At 35.7% G+C, this 23,968-nt stretch overlaps 1 protein-coding gene across 2 annotated transcripts in view; it reads left to right on the top strand.

Moving 5' to 3' along the window:
- glra3 (glycine receptor, alpha 3) overlaps nt 1–23,968 on the top strand; it is a 60,433-nt gene that overhangs the window by 18,272 nt on the left and 18,193 nt on the right. For both annotated transcript variants that reach the window (XM_051106097.1, XM_051106106.1), the window contains exons 2-4: nt 12,137–12,261; nt 13,416–13,483; nt 20,965–21,188. In XM_051106097.1, the coding sequence (XP_050962054.1) occupies nt 12,137–12,261; nt 13,416–13,483; nt 20,965–21,188 (417 nt within the window). The remainder of the gene's footprint in view (nt 1–12,136; nt 12,262–13,415; nt 13,484–20,964; nt 21,189–23,968) is intronic.

The raw sequence follows: 23,968 nt of genomic DNA on the forward strand, positions 1-23,968 counted from the left end.
AAAAAAAAAAAAAATCAGTAATTTGATACAGGATGGACAAAGCTTTTCAGTTATTCACAATGACAGTATTCCTAGCAGGAGCCATCAGAAAATCAATACAATATATACACAACAGTGCAATTCATAGTTAAATCACTGGGATGATACACAACACAAAAGATAATGGGTACTTGGGAATTAATCCTCCATCATCACTATCAGTGACACTGGCAGTGAGTATCTAAACATGCTTTGAGAATGTACTTCTTTTTTTTTTTTTTTTCATTGCCCTAAAAATGGAATGTGAAGATTTGTATTTAAAGTACTGGCATGGACTGCAGACAGAAATGAAAAGCCTTTTTGTCTTGTGTTCTGTAGGGAGGAAAAAAAAAAAAAACTCACACATCTTGTTCATTTATAGTGTGTGCATCTGGCCTCATACTCACTTGCAAATAGCTGCCAAAATAAAAGTTTATTTTATTTATTTATTTATTTCTGATCAGCTAAGGACAAAAGGAAAGGGAGCCTGTTAATAACAACAACAACCACCATTATTTAAATGATAAAAAATAAAACAGACCAGTAAAGATATATATTCATACTATTGTTCTATACACTATGAGTGTGTAATACTACTACTAATAATGAAAATAATAATTTTCCAGAACAATAGTAAAATTACAATACTAATAATATGGCTGTTTGCATTTCTTTGGATAAAACTTTTGAAAAGCTTTCCCAGATCTATGGAAACCCATTTGCGTTTATATATTAAAAAAAAAAAAAAGGTAATTCTGACCTTTTTCTTGCAATTGAGAGTTCACACCTCCCAATTGTTACTTTTTCCCTCAGAATTGTGAGATATAAACTCACAATTGCAAGTTATAAGACCAGAATTGCAAGATATAAACTCGCAATTTTATGCAATGACTTTTTCTCAGAATTGGAATATATAAAAAAAAAAAAAAAAATCAAAGTCAGAATTGCGAAATATAAAACTCATAATTCTGAGAAAAAAGGTCACCAAAGTTTATCTCTCACAATTCTGACTTTATAACCCGCAATTTTATTTTATCACACAATACTGAGAAAAAAAGTCAGAATTGTGAGTTTATATTTGCAATATTTATATCGCAATTCTGACTATCACAAATCTGACTTTATTACTCGCAGTGAGCGTTTATATCTCACAATTCTGATTTTTAATGCAATTCTGACTTATAACTCACAATTGCACTTTTATGTCATGCAATTCAAAGAAAAAAGGTCAGAACTGGCGGTTTATATTTTGCAGTTCTGACTTTACTACTCGCAATTGCGAGTTTATATCTCACAATTCTGAGAAAAAAGTCAGAATTGTGAGATGAAAAGTAGCAATTACCTTTTTTTACTTTTAATTCAAGCTTCCATACAGGTCAGAAAAATCAGAGAAATTTTTTTAAAAAAACTTATTTATAAATGTTGTTATTATTAGTTGATAATTTTGTACTCTTCTGACTCTGTGGTTTGGAATCAGTCAGTGGCATCATGAGTTAGCTGGCTGATGCCACTGGATTTTAACAGAGCTGAAAAGCAGCTGTCACAGTAATACTTGTCCAATAACGCTAAATGACAAACCAAAGCTTACAATTACAGATTGAAATTGTGTGGGACAGGGTGGCAACAAATTCCTGTACATATTAACTCCATTACTCATTGACATTAAAAACTAACTAACACCTTAATAAGAAAAGACACAATAACTAGTCCAGCACACCTCAGGCTGATGGCCAGTCTATGCCCATGAGCTGAACAACACGAGTTCTATCAGCATCTCACACAGTACACAACACTAAAATGACAGTGGACAACATTCAGAGAAGGTGAACCACTAGAAAACAAAGGAGCCAAATTGTGTCCAGCCTTTTCGCATTAGCAGAGCAAGACAACACAGCGAACACCATGCTGACAGGACAGGTCACACCGATCCAGCAGTTTAGCTGTGGATTCACGTTAAGGGAAGCAGACGAGGGGTGGGGGGAAGTGGGTTGTTTGTCCCACAGCAATGACAACCCAATGAGACTGAAGCCTACAGGGGGTGACAACAAAACTGCAGCTATACTCTCCTCGTACTAACTGAATGCATTTCACAGACTGGCTAGGCATTATGAGATGGAAGATATGCTGCAAATTGTGGGATAGTTTTCAATGTTTTTACTGTATTTTTGATCAAACGAATGCAGCCTTGGTGAGCATGAGATTGTTATACAAATAAAAAAATAAAACTTCTAAATGGTACTGTACATCTACAGTACATAATTAGGCACATATACTGTTTAAATGTATTTGTCTATAATTAATATTCAAGTATTAGAAGGTACTAATGCTGATGCATGTGTTGTGCCAGTAAATAAGCATAGTGCCAACTATGATAAATGTGTGTGGCAAATCAAACCAATTTCATCATTCTGCAGTAATCTGTGTAACTGAACAATATTTAAGTATTAAAGAGATTATCAATAAGCAACTGACATATTTCAGATCCAGTCTATGTGGTTAAATGTTGCATGTGAATTTGAGCATAGGGTGTCTGCTGGCATTTATTCTTTCCTGGGACTGACTGTGAAGTGAACCGTGTGTGAATTGTAAGTGCTTTTGATTAAGTCAGAGCTGTCACACTGTAAAGGTGAAGCTATAACTCTTCTTTTATAATGACTGGACTGTGAGCGGACGTTTTCAGTTAATTGTCATAGCCATTCTGTTTCTATCTGTCACTGACACGCTCCTTCAATCTGTCTCTTTCACTCTTTCCCTCTCTTCAAATATCCAGTGCAGTCCCCTTCTCCCAATCCGTCTGAAGTACTGCTCTGTCCTTCTCTCAACTTATCTGTCATTCTGAACCTCTTTTATCCTTTTTTTTTTTTTAATCTTTTTTTAACTATTATTTCAAAAGTCTGTCATATTCTGAAATGACTATGATAGATTAGCCATTGGGTCTAAGTCAAATTTACACTAAAAAATATATTCTATTAAATGTCTGATAACATAGTAAAATAAAATAAAAATGTTAGTTGCAATGGCCGAAAATCTGGGGCCACCAGCAATCTTTGCAGGTTAAGTGGTAAACTGGTATATCAATATTATATAATTTACTTGAATATACATAACATAAGTTATAAAATATAGCTGCAAGCAGCAGTTAAGGGGCCAAACACAAGAAGCAAAATAAAGAACTAAGGAGCTGTCTTTAATTTCTCAGTAAAGGCATGGGTTCTCTAGCCCTGCTCCTGGAGAGCTACCTTCCTGCATACTTAAGTTCCATCACTGCTTCAACACACCTGTCTGAAATTAAGTACCCCTGAACACCTTGATTAGCTGGTTCAGGTGTGTTTGATTAGGGTTGAAGCTGAACTCTGCAGTATAGTAGCTCTCCAAAAGCAGAGTCGGAGACCCCGATTCAGTATGCCGTTCCAAATGTAACGGCCCAAACCTGTGACTGATTCTGTGATTCTGTGGTTAATATTAGACTGTCCTCTATCTGTGTGCGAAATTTCATAACTTTCTCACAAGCGATTCTATAAGATTCATACCAAACCGTTAAAAAGTTTAAATGATACAGCATTTTACTCAAAAATTCAAATGGTCAGTGCTCAAAAAACGCTAAAAATCTAATGAGATTTATGATTTTTGGTCAGGCTGTTTGGAAAATATAAACAAAAATGTCAAAATCTTAAATCTTTTGACCAGTAGGTGGCACTGTGCCGAAACTACTTATGTGCCCTCAGATAATGCTTGGTATAACATGTACCAAGTTTGGTCTGAGTCCGCTATAGTGTTGCGAAGATATAGCCTCATGCCCATTTTTGCTCAAACTTCGTCAAATTTATTAACATGCTTTACGAAAATGGTTTGGTATATAACAAAGCTTTTGATAACTTTTTACCAGCAATGTCTGAAAATGATCTGAGACAATTTGGGTGAAAATCTGACAAAATTCGAAATTGCAAAAAATCTTTAACTGTAGAAATTAAAAATTCAGTATGCATTCAACTCGGCATGAGCCAAGGAATCAGAGGAAAACAGAAATTTGCTTTTTAACCTTACAGTTCGAACGTTATTAGCAGAAACATGAGTGCAAATTTGGCCTGTTGGTGGCGCTAGAGAGTTTGAGTTAAAGACTCCAAATTTGCTGTGGTTAATATTGAGACAATCCTCCACCTGTCTATTCCCGTAAGTGGTTCTATGGGATGCCATAGACTTCCAGAATGGAAGGAGGAGGAGGAAGAATAATAAAACTAATCGAATACAATAGGTGTCCAAGCACCTTCGATGCTTGGTCCCTAAACAGGCACCAATAGGCCATGCAATAACGACACGTTTTTCTTTTTTTTAAATCAGAAATTTAAAAGTACCAAAATCAGCCTTCCACACAAAGACAAAATTGCATCAGAGTAATATACAACAAAAAATAATGCAATAAACATGAGCTAAATAACAGAAAAAAAAAAAAAACCCACACCCTATTGCCCACAACTGATAAAAACAAGAAGCAAAACTAATGCGATAAATTAGGAATGTCCTTTTATTATTTTTTACTTTGAATTATATGGATATTATATGGATATATAAGTGTTTGCTTACAAAATCCATAAATCTGACAGTATTTTATGGTAAAATTACATATGTGACCCTGGATCACAAAACCAGTCATAAGGCTCATTTTTTCTAAATTGAGATTTATAAATCATATGAAAGCTGAATAAATAAGCTTTCCGTTGATGTATGGTTTGTTAGGATAGGACAATATTTGGTCGAAATACAACTATTTAAAAATCAGGAATCTGAGGGTGCAAAAAAAATCTAAATATTGAGAAAACTGCCTTTAAAGTTCTTCAAGTAATGTTCTTAACAATGTATATGACTAATCGAAAATTAAGTTTTCATACATTTACAGTAGGAATTTTACAAAATATCTTTATGGAACATGATCTTTACTTAATTTCCTAATGATTTTTGCCATAAAAGAAAAATCAATAATTTTGACCCATACAATGTATTTTTGGCTATTGCTACAAATATACCCCAGCGACTTAAGACTGGTTTTGTGGTCCAGGGTCACATATAATGTAATGATAAACTATTTAAATTTTTTCACCACACACGGTATAACGTAACTTAGTTAATCAATTAACAAGTATTTACTGTATCTCATATATATATATATATACGTACATACATACATACATACACATACATTATATATATATATATATATATATATTTTTTTTTTTTTTTAAACTGTCTAAAGATGACCTCACATTGCTGAAAAACCAATCATTTCTTTGAACTAGTTTAATCACATTGATCTTAACTTTACACAACAAAAGACACCACAGAGACAGGTTGTGTGTGTAGGTGTGTGTGACAGAGACGGCCTGTGTGTGAACTGTTAGTTAACTTTAACCATATGTTATTTCTGTCACTGATTTGTCAGTGCACTGAGGTAGAATGCAATCTACGGATGTCGGTATTCTCTCTTCTGCCTCCACTCATGCACATTCACGCCATCTCCTCAATCCCCTTCGATCGGTTCCAACATGAGCATCCTCTGTGACTGCCTCGCTCTGTTGACCACCATTGATGCTTCATTGGCCTGTGGTTTCCATGGTAACTGTCTTAAGGCCTCGGTTGGTATTGGTGGGAGGGAATGGGAAGTGTCAAGGACAATATATCTAGGCCTGCTGGAAACCAGTTAGACATTTGGACCCAGAGGTGACTCCTTCCAGGGGTTGCAAGAGCAAATCCATGGCTGATGGCTTTCTCTGGTAGGGATGTTTCTGCCTAGACCAGGGTTTCAGGCTGAGAGAGTGAGAGAGAGATAGATGTTGCTTAGAAGCTTGGTTCTTTCTGCTGAGAAGGAGCTTGGTAATTGGAGGTTTGCAGTTTACCTACTGCTCCAGGGAGCAAAGGTGGAATGTGCACTCTTGACTTCACAATTCTGCATAGTCAGGGAAGGCCCACTGCTGAGACACAATTCTCATAGCCAGAGGCTTTTACACAGTTGCAGAATTTTCTGTCAGTTTCAGAAGCAACATCAGTGTTGGTTAAGGCCAACACTGATTTTAAAGAACTAGTTGCCAATGAATACTGACTGTGTTGTTGCCTGTATCTGGGCCAAAAATTTGTACTTGAACACACCGCAAAGACACCAACTAGCATGGAGGTTCTGCAGCTGCATGAGCGGAAATAACTTTCCATACTAGCAGGTGGCAGTAATCTGTATTTTCCATTTAAAAAGGGAAAACCAGGAATGTGGATATACAAACCACAAACAAGCAGTGCTTACTTTCCATTGTAAATATGAATCATGTTGTTCAGTTAGTCTTGATATTCTTCATTCCAGACAAAAATGTCTGCTTATTGTAATTCTCAGATAAAAATAAAAGACGTACAATTAGAAGAGCCCTCTTTCGCTTTGTCGTTTGCTAACTTTCATCATTCTAGCTTTTCTTTTCAAGCACTGGTTTGCTAAACTGAAAAGCCACAATGATCTCTGATGGCGATGTTGATTCGATTCAACAATGTCAGTTGGCCAAAAACCTGTCTATTTTATTTAGAAGATTTAAATAATTACAGGTTTTAAAGGAATTTAAAGGGAAAAAGTACAAGTAGAGATGCGCTTGACTAGTTTTTTTTTTTTTTGGTCAACTAGTAGTCATTCATTTTATGCAATTAGTCGACTAATAGCATGTTTATTAGTAAACCATTTAAAGCATAATAATGAGCCTGTAATTGCCTACATAGCCTAATAACCGACTAATAAGCCATTTAAATTGGTTCTTTTGAATGTAGAATGTTCTCACAGTTCACAGAGACTGAGACGGCAGAAAGCACATCCTAACTGCTTTCATTATTTTACAAAAGCGCAATGTTTTGTTGTTATTGTGAGTGCACACAAATAAACATAGAGTCTTTACAGCTTCAAAAGATGTATTACTTTTATCTGTATGACCAAAAATGACAAGAGTATAAGAGCGCTTCCATCTGTCATAAGGTAAACATGCTACTATTCAGCTTCCACTCACTGCACAGACACTTCAATAGCACACTATTTTTTTTTTTTTTTTTAGGTTTTATTAAAATGATTAAATTGATGCCATTTTGGGACAATACACCTACCCTTCCCTACACCTACTCCTAACCCTAATCAATAAACACCCATGAGGTGCATTATTTTTCACTTTTTGATTATTTCCTTCATTTTTATTGAAAATAAATGCCTTTTCAATGTTATATGTGATGCGAAAGGAAGAACGGGCTCGGATCATTTGTATAAAAATCTAAATGCAATGCACTTTACTACCAATGCCACTGGAGCTCATGTTTAACAGCAGTTTTTTGCAATGTTCTCTAACATTACCACTTGTTGGTAGGCAGAGTTTGTGTAAATAGCTTACAGTAAATAGCATAATATGCACTCAAACATTCACAATTGTATGACTAATATGTCAAAAATGTCTTGTTTTGTCACATAACATGAATCAATGAAAAAATGAAAGCCTATTTGTTCAATTCAAACAGAAATTTGACAAAAAAAAAAGAAAAAAAGAATTGAATGGACATTAGTTTGTTCGTTTAACATTTCTAACATAAAACAGATGTATATTAAACATTTAGCTACTGGCATCATATCTTGCACTATGTCAGTGTTAAAACGTAAGCGTTGTGCTGGAGTTCATGTTCAGCTTCTGTCAACAATAAGCTCGTCTTCTTTGATTTGTTATTTTGACACTGATGTGCACTGTTAGACCACTGAGGCAGACCACCCTAAAATGTAAATTTTTCTCATCCTAAAACCAAACAAAGCAGTGAGTAATGCATTGCAATGCAAAGCAGCATCAAGAATATCAAATATTTGGCTACATGTTGGGGATACTCATCCCCAGCTTGGTGTGTCATGGCCTTTAGTTTCGAATATAACCCACAACTTTGCTGAAGTGTTACAGGCTTTCCACTCATGCCTTTTTATAATTAACTTCTCTACTGAGGATCAGACAAGTAAACAAACTACATTATTAAGGTTTTAGATGGAATGAAAATCCATTTTTAATGCAGTGCAAATCCAGTATATTGACCCCAGATGTGAAAAGATGTCAAGGGTGGTCTTGCTTGACTTCAGACTATGATTATTCTCTGCAACTGGCTTTGAAATAAATGTAGAAAGTAAACCATCCTCTATGCTGCTCCAGCCAAACAAACACTAGAGCCCCCTCAAGTTTCATTCACTTATGCTTTGTTCTAAAGTGATCTAGTTTTGCTAAGTCTCAGAGCTTTGAAACAAAAACAACAGAACTCAAAGCCATAGAAAAATGAGAAAGAGGAAACCGGCGAAGAATAACTGGCAACAGAGCGCTCAGAGGAATGTCAGTGTCAACAGTGGTGAGCAAAGCTGATCCGTGCTGAGCAAAGCAGCCTCAGAGTTGTGAATGTGTGTAGATATGGGAGTGTTTTTGTGTGCTCGTCTCACAAGATGATTTTGTGGGACGGAGCAGCGAATGTCAGTAATTTCGTGTCACATGCTTTTAATCCTAATCTTACTGCCTGACCTCTGACCTATGTTCATCAGAAACTTAATGAGAGCTTCAGTAGCCAGAAAGAAACATTTCTGTTGATGCAATCTTGTCACATCACTTGATACACAACTGGCTGATATGTCACAGATTAGACTGTATAAAGCCAGATCATGGTTCACACTCAGTTCACTGCACTGATATTATGTTAACACCCACACACTGAACAGAAGTACAGCAGATGAATACATGCATAAATGTTGTATGTGTTCTATTAATTTTTAAAATTAGTTTTTAAAAATTTATTTATACACTTTCATTAACAATGACACTCTAAAAAATGCTGGGTTAATAACAACCCAGCACTGAGTGAAATATGGACAAACCCAGCAACTGGGTTGGTTTGACCCAACCTTCTGGGTAGTTTTATTTAACTCAACTATTGCTTACTATTTTCTTGCTTAAAATAAACCCAAATAGGTTGTAAATTAACATTTATTACTAAGTTCAATAAATGAACATTTATTACTAAGCTAAATGAATAATTATATAAACATTTTTTAAATTGTTATTAATTAATATTCACCTTTTGATTATTGCTGATGTATTTAGTAATTATGTGTGTGATTTATAATTTACAACCTATTTTTGGGTTCATTTTAACCCACCCATATAGTAATTTTAAGCAATAGTGGAGTTAAATAAAACTACCCAGAAGGTAGGGTTAAACATTTAACCTAACCGCTGGGTCAAAACAACCTATTCGCTAGTTTTATCCATATTTCTCCCAGCACTGGGTTGTATTTAACCCAGCATTTTTTAGAGTGAATATTTGAAATTATATTTTTGTAACTGTATTTCACTAAGATTTTTAACATTTATTTTACCACAATGAATTTTGTGATTAAAGTCCACTTTCAAAAAGATTCACATATAATTTACTCACCGCCTTGTCATCCAAAGATGTTCATGTCTTTCTCTCTTCAGTCGTAAAGAAATTATGTTTTTTGAGGAAAACATTTTAACTTCCAACTTCCAAAATGCAGTTTAAATGAGGCTTTAAACGATCCCAAATGCGGTTGTAAACAAGTCCAGCCGAGGAACAAAGGGCTTATCTAGTGAAACAATTGGTCATTTTATAAAATACAATTTAAATACTTTTTAATCTCAAACGCTCCTCTTGTCTTGCTCTCCCTGAACTCTGTGTATTCTGACTCAAGATAGTCAGGGTATGTCAAAAAACTCCAATCGTATTTTCTCCCTCAACTTCAAAAATCATTTCAAAATCACCCTACATCACTGCAGTAGTACTGACACAGTCTTTGCAAAGTGAACATAATATCAAGACCCTTAACAAAAATGGTAAAACAGCAATATAGGATGATTTTGAAGTTGAGGAAGAACATGAGATGGGAACTGCCACCCTAACTGCCACGAACCAGAAAAAACTGTTCAGCCAGAGTGAGTGTTTGACAATAAAAAGTATATAAATTGTATTATTTTTATGAAAATAATCGATCGTTTCACTAGATAAGACCCTTCTTTCTCGGCTGGGATCGTTTGCAACTGCATTATATGTGAATCTTTGTTTTGGAAGTGGATTTCTCAGTTAATATTCTAACCAGATGCCATTTTATTTTTTAACATTGCTGTATTCTAAATTACACTACTTTACAATTATGCATTCACAGGTTATTATTGATTTTCCTCATTTAATTCAAGACTTCTGCACACTTTGTGCAGAATATGTTTCAGATTGTCATCGTCCTCATTTCCGTATGATAATTGATAATGATTGTGTCAAAGGGGTTTGCATGAATAACAAATTATCCTGGATAATTATCCCAGTAGAACTGACTAGACATACAGTGGACAGGAAAGAGTTGAGGGAGTGGAATGAATATGGGTCACTGCTTTGCAACAAACAAGAAACAAAATACGTTTAACATTTAGAAAAAAATTACACAACAGATTGTTGTCATTGTCATGTTCTTTTAGCACTCTGTGCTATTCTTTGCTTACCTTGCAACCTTAGATGTACTGTGTCCACTACAGTGGGTAGATGTGTACTTTAACTCTTTCAAAATACATAAAAGTATGAAAACAAAACATTAGAAGAAGTATTTTTCTCGATATAGTGGACTTCAATGGAGAACAACAGGTAGAAGGCCCTAATTACAGTTTCATTGCATCTTCAAAGGGTCTTATGTAGTGAAATTATCTGTCATTTTCTAAAAAAAAAATAATAATAAAAAAATAAAAAATAATACTATTTAACCACAAATGCTTGTCTTGCTCTAGCTCTGCAATGTGCATCTACGAAAAGATACCTCATTTTCTCAACTTCAAAATCGCCTAACATCATTGTTTTACCTTTTTTTGCAAAGGGAGTTTGACTTAGTCTTTGCATGTTTTTAGAAAATGCCCATTTGTTTTGCCACATATTCCCTTATTCCTTAGCTGGGATCACGTAGAGCCCTTTGAAGCTGCATTGAAACTGAAATTTGGACCTTTAACCCAATGATTCCCATTGAAGTCCACTATATGGGGAAAATCCTTGAATGTTTTCCACAAGAACCTTTCTTTTCGACTGAATAAAGAAATGGCACGGGGGTATGTACATTATCAAGAAATTTTTATTCTGGAGTGAAATCTTTGATGTTCCTCACAGCTTTCCCCCTCCTCTGTAAGTATCTCACTACTGATTAAGACCAAAAAAAAAAAAATCAATGAAATGTCATGTCCACAAATTCCTGAAAATATGCCTTGTGTTTTCATTAAACCAAACAGATCAATGAGGTGTCCTTCCCACAGCCTCCTCAAAATGAGATTCACTGGCAAGCATTTGTAGGTACTGTAGTTTCCTTAGACCTGACCATGGACTATCACTGCATACCTAATGTGAACTTCTCTCTGAGTAACTCAGGGGTGCAACTGCAAAAATCCAACACGTAAGCACCAAGCACAAAGAATAGAACCTCTCAACACTGGGGTAATAATCAAGACATAAATTATGCCTTATCAACTGCTGCCAACAGAACTTCCTTTTACTCCTTATCAAGTAAAATAATGCCTGACAAAATTATTGTCTTTCACTCATTGCTAAAAGGAAATATGGCAGCACAGTTTTCCTTTGTATATCACAATATGAAGTTTCCTCTATGGAGTTCAACAGCATTATCTGCACACCAACTGCTTATGTTGCATATTAGCCAAGTGATCTTTGGAATATGTCAGTAAGGAGAAGTATATAACATATAACATTTCAAAATGAAATTATGCTACATGATATTGTTATGTAATGCACTTCTTTTATAATATCTCTGTCTCTTAAGCTGGGTATTATAGTGGTAGCATTAATGCAATTCAATAAATCAGTTTCAAATCTGAATGTATAGAGCGAAATGCAACTCCATTCTTATCCTTAATATCTTGGAGTGAATAAAAGCTGCTTATTATACAGCTTTGTCTAATGCTCAAAATGGAAAACCTGAATATTTGATGTCAGATGACACTATTACAGCCTCTTACATTTGTAGCCTTGGTGACTGTCGTTGCCGATTTGCTAAAATCTGCCCCCTTTTTGTCTCTCTCTTTTTATTTCTCAGTTTGGTAGCATCAAAAAAACCAGAAAGCCCTCCGGGAGGAACAGCATCATCACCCTCTGACTTCCTTGACAAGCTCATGGGAAGAACCTCAGGTTATGATGCCAGAATTAGGCCCAACTTTAAAGGTAGAACAAACAAGCCCTTTCTCCTTACATAAGGAATATATTGTGTTGTCTTTAATGGTTATTAGCCACCACTTCTTGTTTTTAATTTGATGTCTGTAAAACCGTTAGTTACAGTGATCATTGGCGTCTATGAGATTCATATATTATTTGGTACAAAGCTAATGCAAATGTGACTCTATATTTTGTTTCATGCTATGAAATGATTATGTAATAACACTGCACATCTCCTGGTTCCAGCTGCCTCTAGACATTTCTGCTATGACCCTGAAAACATTCATTCATTATGCTGTTACAGAATGGCCCTGAACCCAAACCATCTCAAACTATAAATCAGCCTGAGCTTTCTTAAATTATTAAGCTGGCAAAGGACTTCCCCTCGGAAGCTAATTTACAGAAGCTAGTAATTCATAAATGTCAAGTAAAGGGAGTTCAAAAAGCTACAAAAAATGGGGCAATTCTGAATAAGAGGAATCTGGCTTAGGCATGTTACAAACAGATGTATAATTTAGCACTGATTTATGTTTGAAGTTCATTGTAGACATCGATATTGTAAGTAAAAAGAAATAAGAAAAGAAAGAAAGAGAAAGCAGATCAAATCACCCAAATTTTCCCTTTTCCTCCTTCCATTACTGAATCCTTAGGAGGCCGTGCAGTGTTACTATGTCTTTTTTAGTCTTGCTCATGACTTAATTTCCACCCCAAAATTACTCACCCTCACGTCGCTCCAAACCTATAAGACCTTCGTTCATCTTCTAAACACAAATTAAGATATTTTTGATGAAATCCATTCAGTTACATTGCAGGTCAGAAAATTCTTGGATTTCATCAAAAATATCTTAATTTGTGTTCAGAAGATGAATGAAGGTCTTACAGGTTTGGAACAACATAAGGGTGACTCATTAATGACAGAATTTTCATTTTTGCATGAACTATCCCTTTAAATGTTTTATTATTGTTTTTGGTCTAGAATTAACAATTTTACATGAATATGCAAATGAGATGGAATAATGGATTCAATTATTTAATAAGAAAATGAAAAACAAAAGCATTAAAAGTATTAAATAGTTTATATGTATTCACACATACATAATGATTACCCAACAAGTCTAATAGAAAGTATGTTTGTGGAGACTAATTTTGCTCTTCTTCCACAGGTCCACCAGTGAATGTAACATGCAACATATTCATTAACAGTTTCGGCTCCATTGCAGAGACAACTATGGTATGTATTCCCAATCTGGGTGATATTTTGTGCGTTTTCATGCATAAATGCCCCATGGCAGTGTTTACCCAATACAAATCATGGCAATTATATTAGCACTGCGTTGATTGTTTCCACAGGGTGTAATTAATGCACTAATAGTCTGTCATTAAAATTCACAGTTCAGACTTAATAGAGCAGTATAGCACACACTCAAAAGTGTGTGTTTGTATGGAGGGAACGGTTCTGTTTGTGTGCATGTTGTATTATATCTAAATTCGGACTGTAAGACTGTAGGACACTGTTAGGAAGTGTCCACTGGCTGAAAGTCACTGGGGGTGCAAACCTGCTATTATGTTGCTAATATTATGTTATGACTTAAAGAAAATGTAACATTCTGCACGATTGGAAAACTGATACGTTTGACCATTGTCGTCACATATACTGCTTCATATGCATGAGTTTTCTAATTCAGTAGATTTGCTTGGTACCTCACACGATACAGCGCTGCACTTGTATGATGAAGAGCTCTGGTACAAACCCCGTGAAACTATAATTCGACAAAAGTAGCTCAAATATGCGTAAGAAAATTAAAATAGCACGGCTGCATCAACAAATGCGTTTGTATATCACTTTTGCATTTGTTAACACTATTAGGTTAGGTTTAGTCTGCGTGTCCACCAGTGTTTTTTTGCCAGCTGAAAACGCTAGGCGCACTGCTGAAAATGCTCAGCTGTGAGTGCTTGAGAGCATAGCATTTTTTTTTCCCATTAAAATGCTGTGGCTGCTATGATATTGAATATCCGCTGAAGTAATGGCAGACGCATTGCAAATGAAATGTTTCTCCAAGCATTATTTTTCATAACAGTAATATGATAGTCTGGCATCTGCAGCGTTCAGCGCGGAAAGATATAAGAAGTCATTATGCTAAAAAAACACACTGAACACTGCTAAAACTACTTGTTTTCTACTTCTAGGTTTTTATTATGTAATAGAGATGAATATGTCAGCACATGACTGCATGTACAGACACAGATCAATGCCTTTTTTATCTGCTCACTGGCACGTTAAGGAAATGAAGAGGAAATATAACAGGATCACTGAACTAAAAGTAAAATTTCTTTCAAAGGATACTATAACATTAGACGGAAGTGGCCGTTTATTTTCAACAGCATTCTGCTGTGAATTCTTTGCTAAACTAGTCACCATTCAAAGAGTTCCCAAACAGACGTTTACAGAAAGATTCATTCTAATGCAAATCTGTGATCATTGTCGGATATGCGTCAGTAAATTAAGCCAGTGACTAAACAGTGAACTTCACACTATCCCTCTTAGCAGCATGGAAATTGAGCAAGAAACGCTCGCTTTATAATAACTGGTGCTGTCATTCAAACAATACTGACTACAATCTGCACTCACCAAAACTTATTATCAATGATGCTGTACACAGCTGAATGAATCTCTTCTAGGCATTGTATTTGTACTGTTGGTTATGATGAAAGCATTCGTCAGAGTGTAGAAATTACTGTGATTATAAATTGCAAAAGGTCTCAAAAGTGTTTAAAATCAGTGGTTTACAAGAAGAGCTGGAGACAACAGTGTGGGTTAACAAGAACCCTTGGGATGAATTATATCAGGAGAAGAGATGGGAGAATGGTTCAGACAAGAGTTCATGCAGAAGAAAGCATCCCAGACTCGGATGTAGCGGGGTCTGGGTTCCTTGTATTCAGGTTGCCATATCTTGAAACCTCCAGGCAATCAGCAAGTGAGAGGCAGAAAGCAGTTATTATTCTTACTTGTGCAGTTCATCCCTCCAGGGATCTTGTTTGTCCATTATATGCCACCATGGTTGAAAAGAAATAGGCTCCAGGTGTGCTTAGCAATGGAACTCTGTGCATGTTGCGCTTTTTTTTTTCTTTTTTATGTTTGATTACATCTTACTCTGCAGACAGCCAAACAAACACACATTTGGGATCACACCCCATTACAAGCCAGATCTACACACAGGAACAAGGAGATGTGCTTTTAGCTTATCTACACAAGTGTCCCAACATTGCATTCTGTGAACGCAAATGCTCATCCCACACACACACACGCACACACACACACACACTGAGAGTGCCTTGTCGCCTTCATCCCTCAGCTTGCTCTGAATAAGTAATGCGCTGTGAGATGGCACACTCACTCTGAAGTAATTACGTCTGAAGAGACTATGCATTTGCCAAAGCTTTTTCTTCACTCTGAGTGGACTTCTCATCATAAATATTCCTTCCTTCAAGCAGGATACAAGCCTCTTGTCATTTACTCAAATCAACAAACTGTTCTTTGTGATCCAGGGTACAGCTACATTTTTCCATGTAATAAGCCTCATTGGCATGACACTATTTTTTTTTGCCCCAGATTAATTAAGCTATTCAAAAATACATTTAAAAGGCAACTCATACAGACATTGACTTGAATGCTCGTTTTTTAGTAATGGACATGCTTCTGATGAAAACTTTTGTATGCAATGGTTTTTCACCAACATGCAGGAAGTTTTAAATATGGACATTTTTCTTACACAAACACTTCAGAAGGCTTTTATTAACCCCCGGATCTGTGTTGAGAACTTCTTATAATGGATGGATGCACTTTATTGGACTTCAAAATCTCAGCACCCATTCACGGCCATTATAAAGCACCAGGACATTTTATAATATAACTGATTGTATTAAACTGAAAGAAGAAAGTCATATACACCTATAGGATGGCTTGATGGTGAGTAAATCATGGGGTAATTTTCATTTTTGGATCAACTATCCCTTAAATATCAGATTATCTCAAAAACACATTGTTAAAGTCTATCAAGAAAGTATATTTTAAAGAATTGTATGAACATCTGGATATGTTTGCAATTTACTGGTAAACAGTATATACTGTAGACATTTTAACACATAATATCGTAAGGAGAATTTCAATGTTCAGTAATAAACAATATCCCTCAGATTTGTTGTCTAGGTTTAAGGGTGAAGAAGAGGGTAAAATGTCATGCAAAGGAATTCTCTCTAGATATGCTTACCCATATGTCACATATGGATTATAGTAACCCTTCCTAGATTCCCTGCCCTTACCATCTGGCCCTTGGAGATCGCCTTCCCTCAGCATTAGGGCCATGGGATAATCCTAACATCCAGGAACAAAGGACACTGCATTAACAGAACATTATTCTGGACAAGCCACAGTTCCTAGACAGCTGATGACAACATGAAAGTGTTTATATTTCCTCATACACCACTTAAACTGTTCTCTAAAATGAAAGGAAATCAAAGAACAGGAACATCTGAGGGTCATTCCACGAAATCTGTGCCTTTTGCGTCCCAAGAAATAATCAAATATAGATTTAATATAATAACAAATAAATGTGCAATTTAAAAACAGAACAATATGTATGCTTTCATCAATATTACATAAAGTCAATTAAATATTATTTACAATTATTTAAATAGCATTTATGCTGGTATGGGTAAGGTTTTTGGCCTGTCCCTCACTATTATTTTTCCTTTAGCAAGACATATATAATATAAAATATAAGCATGTTATATAAAACATAAGCATGTTTCTCTCACTCATTTATAACGTTATATTTTTGATGATTTATGAGGCTTTACTGACGGGCAATCCTGTTACCATTTTTAAAAAAGTAAATTTAAACAATATCTTACATTTAATATAATCAGTATCTACAAATAAAATCCTTTCAAATGTACAATAGGTGCTTCTGTGAACTTGACTATTAGCTAGCAATTAGCAAATTAGTTTGGAATCGTCAGACCCATTACTGTCAACCTGTTAATTTTTAGAGTAATAAGTTCTGAGATGTGGATAATAGGGAGGACATTGATTAGCTTTGACCCTGTTTTTAGAGACTGCGTAAAATAAAAAAAAAATTAAAGGTCACCCTTGGTATGTTATTGAGCTAATGTCTATTTCATTCAGTGGCGTATGAGTTCTAATTAAACTATAGTAAGTACAGTAACACTTGTGTCGGTAACAGGGTTGACAAAAATACCAAAACGGATATAAAATAAAATAGTTATAAAATAGTAAATTACATAGCCTGAGAAGACACAATACAATTTCTTGTCATTTTAAGGTGTCCTCATTTCATGCATTTATAAAAAATATTGAATAAACTTCTTTTATTTTTCCATTTTTTCCAAGTAGAAAAGACACTGATTTTGTGGAATGACTCCTGAGGAAAAATTGTGACAATTACCAAACATTTCAAACCAGGGAATTTTTGAAAATTTGTTTTTTGTTCCTGATTTTACTGCTTCAATCTATTATACCTCTATCATCCGATTATGAGGTTATGAAGATCTCCTCTCTGGAGTTGATTCTTAAAGGGGTTGTTGTTGAACATGTTTGCATGCTGACTGATTCCTCTTTTTGCCACATCTGCCTGTGCTGGAAAACTGAGATATTAAGATCTGAGCAGCCCAGTTCTGTACACCAACTGATGAGTACGATAATCTCAAGATTATCGTCTGCTTCATAAAGTCGAGTTACAATGGTGTGATTTTCCATTTAATCAACACAGAATCAAAATAGATTTTATAGTTCCACCTCCACATTAAAGAGTGGTTATGCATGTCTGGACTGTTGTACAACTTGATTTCTACTTGTAGGTGGCACACATTTTTTCACCATTGCTCATTTTGGCATATGCTGACAACATGCAGGCTTAGAGTTGCCAACGGTAATGCTGACAACATGCAGGTTAAGTGTTTCTATACTCACTACCAAAGCAGTGAATGTATTGACAGGGCTATCTGGCAGTTACAGAAGCCTCAGACATATGGAGATGTGATTAATCGCTAGCTTGTTGGCACGGGCGCACATTCCTCCTCACTGCCAGTGGGTCCCACTTGAGTAGGCAATCACACAGCAGATGTGTGGAGATTGCCATGGAGCCACTGAAGGCCAGCAGTTGGTTGAGCAATCGCAGATGCGATGCACGGGTTCTGTAAGCTCCTCTGCACCGACTGCACAGAAATATGCAGAGGACAGAATTAGCCGCTAAGATGATGACAAAGCAACCAAGAGATTGACAAAGCAGTGGTGTGACATCTATAATGAAAGTAAACCATGCTTCATCAGCTGAGATGTTGGACAATTCAGTGATCTGTGAGCATCAGCTATGTTCCTGTCAGCAAACCACCATGGTTAGATGTTTAGGAAGTGGAGCAGAACACTGATGGTTTGACTTTTTTATGTTTTGTTTTGTTTCTGCTTATCACGTCCTCAGCATTTAGATGTTGACAAGTGATGGATCTGAAAAAGTTGAGGTTTGCCTAGTATGAATCTGTATTCGGAAAGTATACAGAGCCACTACACTGTAAAAAACAATTTGCTGAGTCAACTTAAAATAATTTGTAACCTGGCTGCCTTAAAATTTTAAGTTCAGTCAACTCAAAAAAAGTTTATTCAACTTGAAATGTTAAATTATACTAAGTGACAACTTAGATATTTGAGTTGAATCAACTTAAAATTTTAAGGCAGCTGGGTTACTTACCCATCTGTTAAGTTTAGCAAACACAAATATCTAAATTGTTATTTAGTACAACTTAACATTTCAAGTTGACTAAACTTATTTTAGTTGACATCGGGCACATCCATATTGCATAGTCACTAACTGTGTTACACTAGTTTCTCATGTGAAACTACATAAGTAGAACTTATCCCACCACTCATGCACTCTGATGCACAGAGCTTCTAACAAAGTTCTTCGAGTATTTTAAAAAGACACAGATAAGATATGAAAACCGCCCGGTTCTCTATGCGCCTTGCTGCCTAACAAATTGTGTCACCCACGCGCTGTCACCTTCCATTCATTATTAGTGGCTGCTCGTCTTCGTTGCTTTCAGGCAAATTCAGTCTGACTATACATAGTATATTCTTCTTCTTATAAAGTCTGAACAAAAGAACTATTGTTGTGAAAAAGCAGAAATTCCAGTTTCTCCTCGGATGCATTTTTAACATTTATTAGTTTCAGATTATCGTAAATCTGTCTCCAAGCTTATTGTTGAGGTTCACTGAGGTTTTGTCTTCATTACTCAAGCAATTCTGCCAGGCTTCTAGGCAAATATCCTGAAAAATTATGGCATATATAAACCAGTATTACATTTTATCCTCAGAACTTTAATTTAATATGGACTGTGAGCTATAAATTACATTTAAGATGTTTGTTGTTTCTCAAATGTGTCTCAAGGGACATGTAAAAGCATGTCTGTAATGTCACTACGTCAGACTGACAGAGAAAAAAGACCTTGTTCCTCATTCATTTACATATGTATCAACAAGGTTATTATCATAAACTAAAACTGACAAATAAAATAAAACGTTTAAAAAAAATTACACTATTGTATTTCATCCAGGGCAACATTTCTCATATTTGTTTAGTTTAAGCTGAGAGAAAAAAAGAAAAAAGAGAAAAATGCACAACAAAAATGACAAAACTTTTAAAATTAAAATGAAAACGAAATATTAAATTTACTATTCAACAAAAACTATACTACTATATCAGTGACACTAAAATAACACTGATATTCAACAAAGGACTACATCCTGAAATAGCCTTTTTTTTGTTTTTTGTCTGACATGTGTTTCACAACAAACAATGCAAATTCTCTCCAGCAAAAAGTGAAATATGTTTATATGATGGAGTGTACAGCAGGCAAGAACAGATCTCATTGATGACTGAGTCTCTACATGCCCAATGATTGGATTCCTTTTTGAGGCATAATCTTTGCTAAACAAAGAGCATTTCAATTTTACTTTATATAACTGTTGGCAAAGTAACAGTTGGCTAAAGTTCATGACCCATCACAACCTCATACTGATGATATTACACACCTTGTTATAGTAGCAGTACAAAATCTCCATTCATTATTTATTTAAAGCAGCGATTCTTAAACTTGTCACCCATATTTAATGCAATCTTGGTCATATTTGCTTTGCCCTTAAGAGATTTGCTTTTGGTTTTCAGAAGAGAGTATATCACGCAACCTGTCCATATTGCCATCTGTTAAATTTAACATCAGCAATAAATAAATACATAAATATGGGCAACATTTTATCCCAGCTTGCTAATAAGCCTGTTTATTTTGCCATCCTAACTGCATGATTTGCTTCATATTTTTATATGCATTTAGTATTTTTGTCCCTCCTGATCAGAACAAACATTAAATAGCAACATAACGCTAACCACTGATTTAATGTGTTTACTGCTATGAAACACTACAAGTGTAAACATCAGTGCATTGAGTATGTAAAAATCTCAGACAGCATTTTACTGTACCATACATTTAAGTAATGACACTCATTTCCATTTAACCTGCAGCAGCGGTGCATGCTTGTACATGAAAATACCCATTATGTCTGATTTAAAACTGACAAAGAGGCTTGTTGTACATCTCCTGTGCTATTTGCCGTGACTGATGTTAAGTATTTCTTTTTCTTAGGATTACAGAGTGAACATATTTCTCCGGCAGCAGTGGAACGACCCTCGGTTAGCTTACAGCGAGTACCCAGATGACTCTCTGGACCTGGATCCCTCAATGTTAGACTCCATTTGGAAGCCTGATCTATTCTTCGCCAATGAGAAAGGAGCACATTTTCACGAGGTCACCACTGACAACAAGCTTTTAAGAATATTCAAGAATGGAAATGTCCTCTACTCAATCAGGTAAGACTCTGCCGCGCTAGTCAAAATAGTCATAGGTTGTGCAAAAACATTTTGTAGCGTGACCACAGTAAACAGCAGATGAAAGTTCAGGTATGTGACATTGCCTAGATAGGGGTTGACGGATGTGTTTTTCAGGGCCAATGCCAATACAGATTTTTACAGATCAAGTGGACCTATAACCAACCTGATCTCATGACGAAAACATACCTGTGAGAACTTTTTCACAAGATGCGAAATATGTACCACCATGTACGTTTTGTGACAAATTCGATGTGAAATGTCCACTGAGGGGAGCTAAATGAGTGTTTAGGTTTTTCTCCCCAGAAAACATGAACGTACATATGGTACGTTTTATGTGATGTTGGTTTTGTACGCGTCATCGCAGTTCTGACTTGAAATGTCCATTGAGTGGCGCTACAACTCTAATGCTTTGTGACGTTTTAATATAACATACCATCTGCTCTACACCTAAACCTACCTGATAGTATGAACAAAAACGAATGTGACATGAAAATGTTTGTTTATTGATCTCTCTTCTTTCAGCTCTTTCATCGTGAGTCATGTTTTTCACAGGATTCCGCTCCAGCTGAGCTACCGAGCAAGCTTGTTATGTCCGGAAAGCAAAACATATGGAGCTGTAATCATAACTGTGTAAGAAAATGAGGGTGCTCGCCTCTAGTGTTTATTTCTGTGTTGGAAACTGCAGTGATATGTACTTATTGGTATGTATTTCGCGTCTCGTGAAAAAGTTCCTACAGGTACGTTTTCATCATGAGATCAGATTGTCAGTGATTATTACAGATCAAGTAAACCTATAGCTGATATTTTAAACCGATGCATGTCTGGTAGGGGTGTAACGATACATGTATTCGTACCGAACCGTCACAGTACAGGCATTTCGGTTCGGTGCATGAGGCCTTACAACGAACATACGCAATTCATCTTCAATTCAGAAGGGGGCGCCCGCAGTAATGCAACGCTGTTTGATAACCGCCAGCAGAAGAACCGCGAATGCCAGGAGTTGCGCTCTTGAAAACAAAGCCCACTAGACAGTGACCATGTGCTGATTCTGAACGTGTCTCTCACTGACAAAAGAGTATAACGTTACTTTAAAGGCTTGCGCACTCAACTGTTTGCAAAATGGAGCTTTGTACTCTTGTATCCTATCTTTCTCATTTGGCAAAAATCCAAATATTCCATAATATTTTAATATTTACGATGCATCCAAATACTAAACTATTATTTATTATGTCAATTTTAGGCTTTGTAATTCAGTCACGTTCCTACGGTTGTTTGGTTCACTGTATTTTATTTTGATAAAGTACCAACTGCGCTGTCAGGTTAGCAATGCTAGAAGCCTGGAACTGATATGTTTTGTGTTTGTGTGTGCCGGCGCGATTACTTCAACTTTCCTCCTAAAATCAACTTAAAAAACAAATAGGATATTGCTTTCTGCCATTTGAGTTTACTTTCTGTCAAAAACTGAACTGAAACTCAGCAAATATAGGCTATGTTACGTGTTGCAGTGTTTTTCCCCCTTGTTCAACAGTTATCTAAATGAAATATGTCATATATTTATTCTTTGTATGTATATATGTACTGCAGATTTTATAACCTATATATGACAATTTGATATAATATTTAGTATTTTCACATATAGGTGAAAAAAAAATTGTAATTTGTACTACTGTCTGTTTAAAATAAATAAAAAGAAATCGGATCGAACTGTGACCCCCGAACCGAGGTATGTACCGAACCATGACATCTGTGTAACGTTACACCCCTAATGCCTGGTGTAAAAATGAAAATTAATGTCCAAATTAAGAATAACAAGGGCTCTGACAAAAACTTTAAGTTAAATGCTTTTAAAATTATTTACCAGCAAATCGGTTTTGAAAAAAACCAATACCGATAACAATAAACTGATGACATGCTTAATATCCGTGCCGATAATCGGCCAGATCACTAATCGGTCCATACCTACTGAATAATACTCAATACAGAAATAAAGGATTACAGCAAGCACTTGTAATCGTTTTCGTACACAGTTATGATTACAGCTCCATGTGTTTCGCTTTCTGGACATAGCGCTTGCTCAGTAGCTCAGCTCGCATGGAATTGGACTTAGGATGCGGAAGCCTTGGGTACAAATCCCATGAAAAACATGACTCACGATGAAAGAGCTGAAACATGAGAGATCAAAAAACAAGCTCCCATTCCCTTTTGTTCTTACTATTGGATAGGTTTAGGTGTAGTGCAGATGGTACGTTATTTTAAAATGTCAAGGAGCATTAAGAGTTATAGCACCACTCAACGGATATTTCCAGGAAAAAAAAAAAAAAAAAGAGCTCTTCTTTTAGTGCCACTCACATCGAATATGTCACAAAACATACATGGCGGTACGTATTTTGCGCCTTGCGAAAAAAATTCCCACAGGTACGTTTTTGTTATGAGATCAGGTTAAAACAAAACATTACTAAATAAATCTTTTTCACAATAACTGACATTTGATGCATACATTTGAGTATATCGTGGTCATGGTCATGTCATGAAAACAATTGCTGAACTAGCTTAGCTTCTGCAATTGTCAATAGCAATCCACAATCCTAGTAATCCATTGTCTCAGCTTGATTCAAATTTGAGTCATTTCTTTAAACCCTAAAATGTAACTAACCTCTCAACAAATGCTAGGATAAACATAATGTCATTCAATATCAGTCACTGCACTGAAGTCATAAGAAGACAATATCACTGTGGCAGCATGAGAGTAGAAGGGAAGT

This window comes from Labeo rohita, chromosome 1, assembly GCF_022985175.1.
Source record: "Labeo rohita strain BAU-BD-2019 chromosome 1, IGBB_LRoh.1.0, whole genome shotgun sequence".
Taxonomy (NCBI): Eukaryota; Metazoa; Chordata; class Actinopteri; order Cypriniformes; family Cyprinidae; genus Labeo; species Labeo rohita.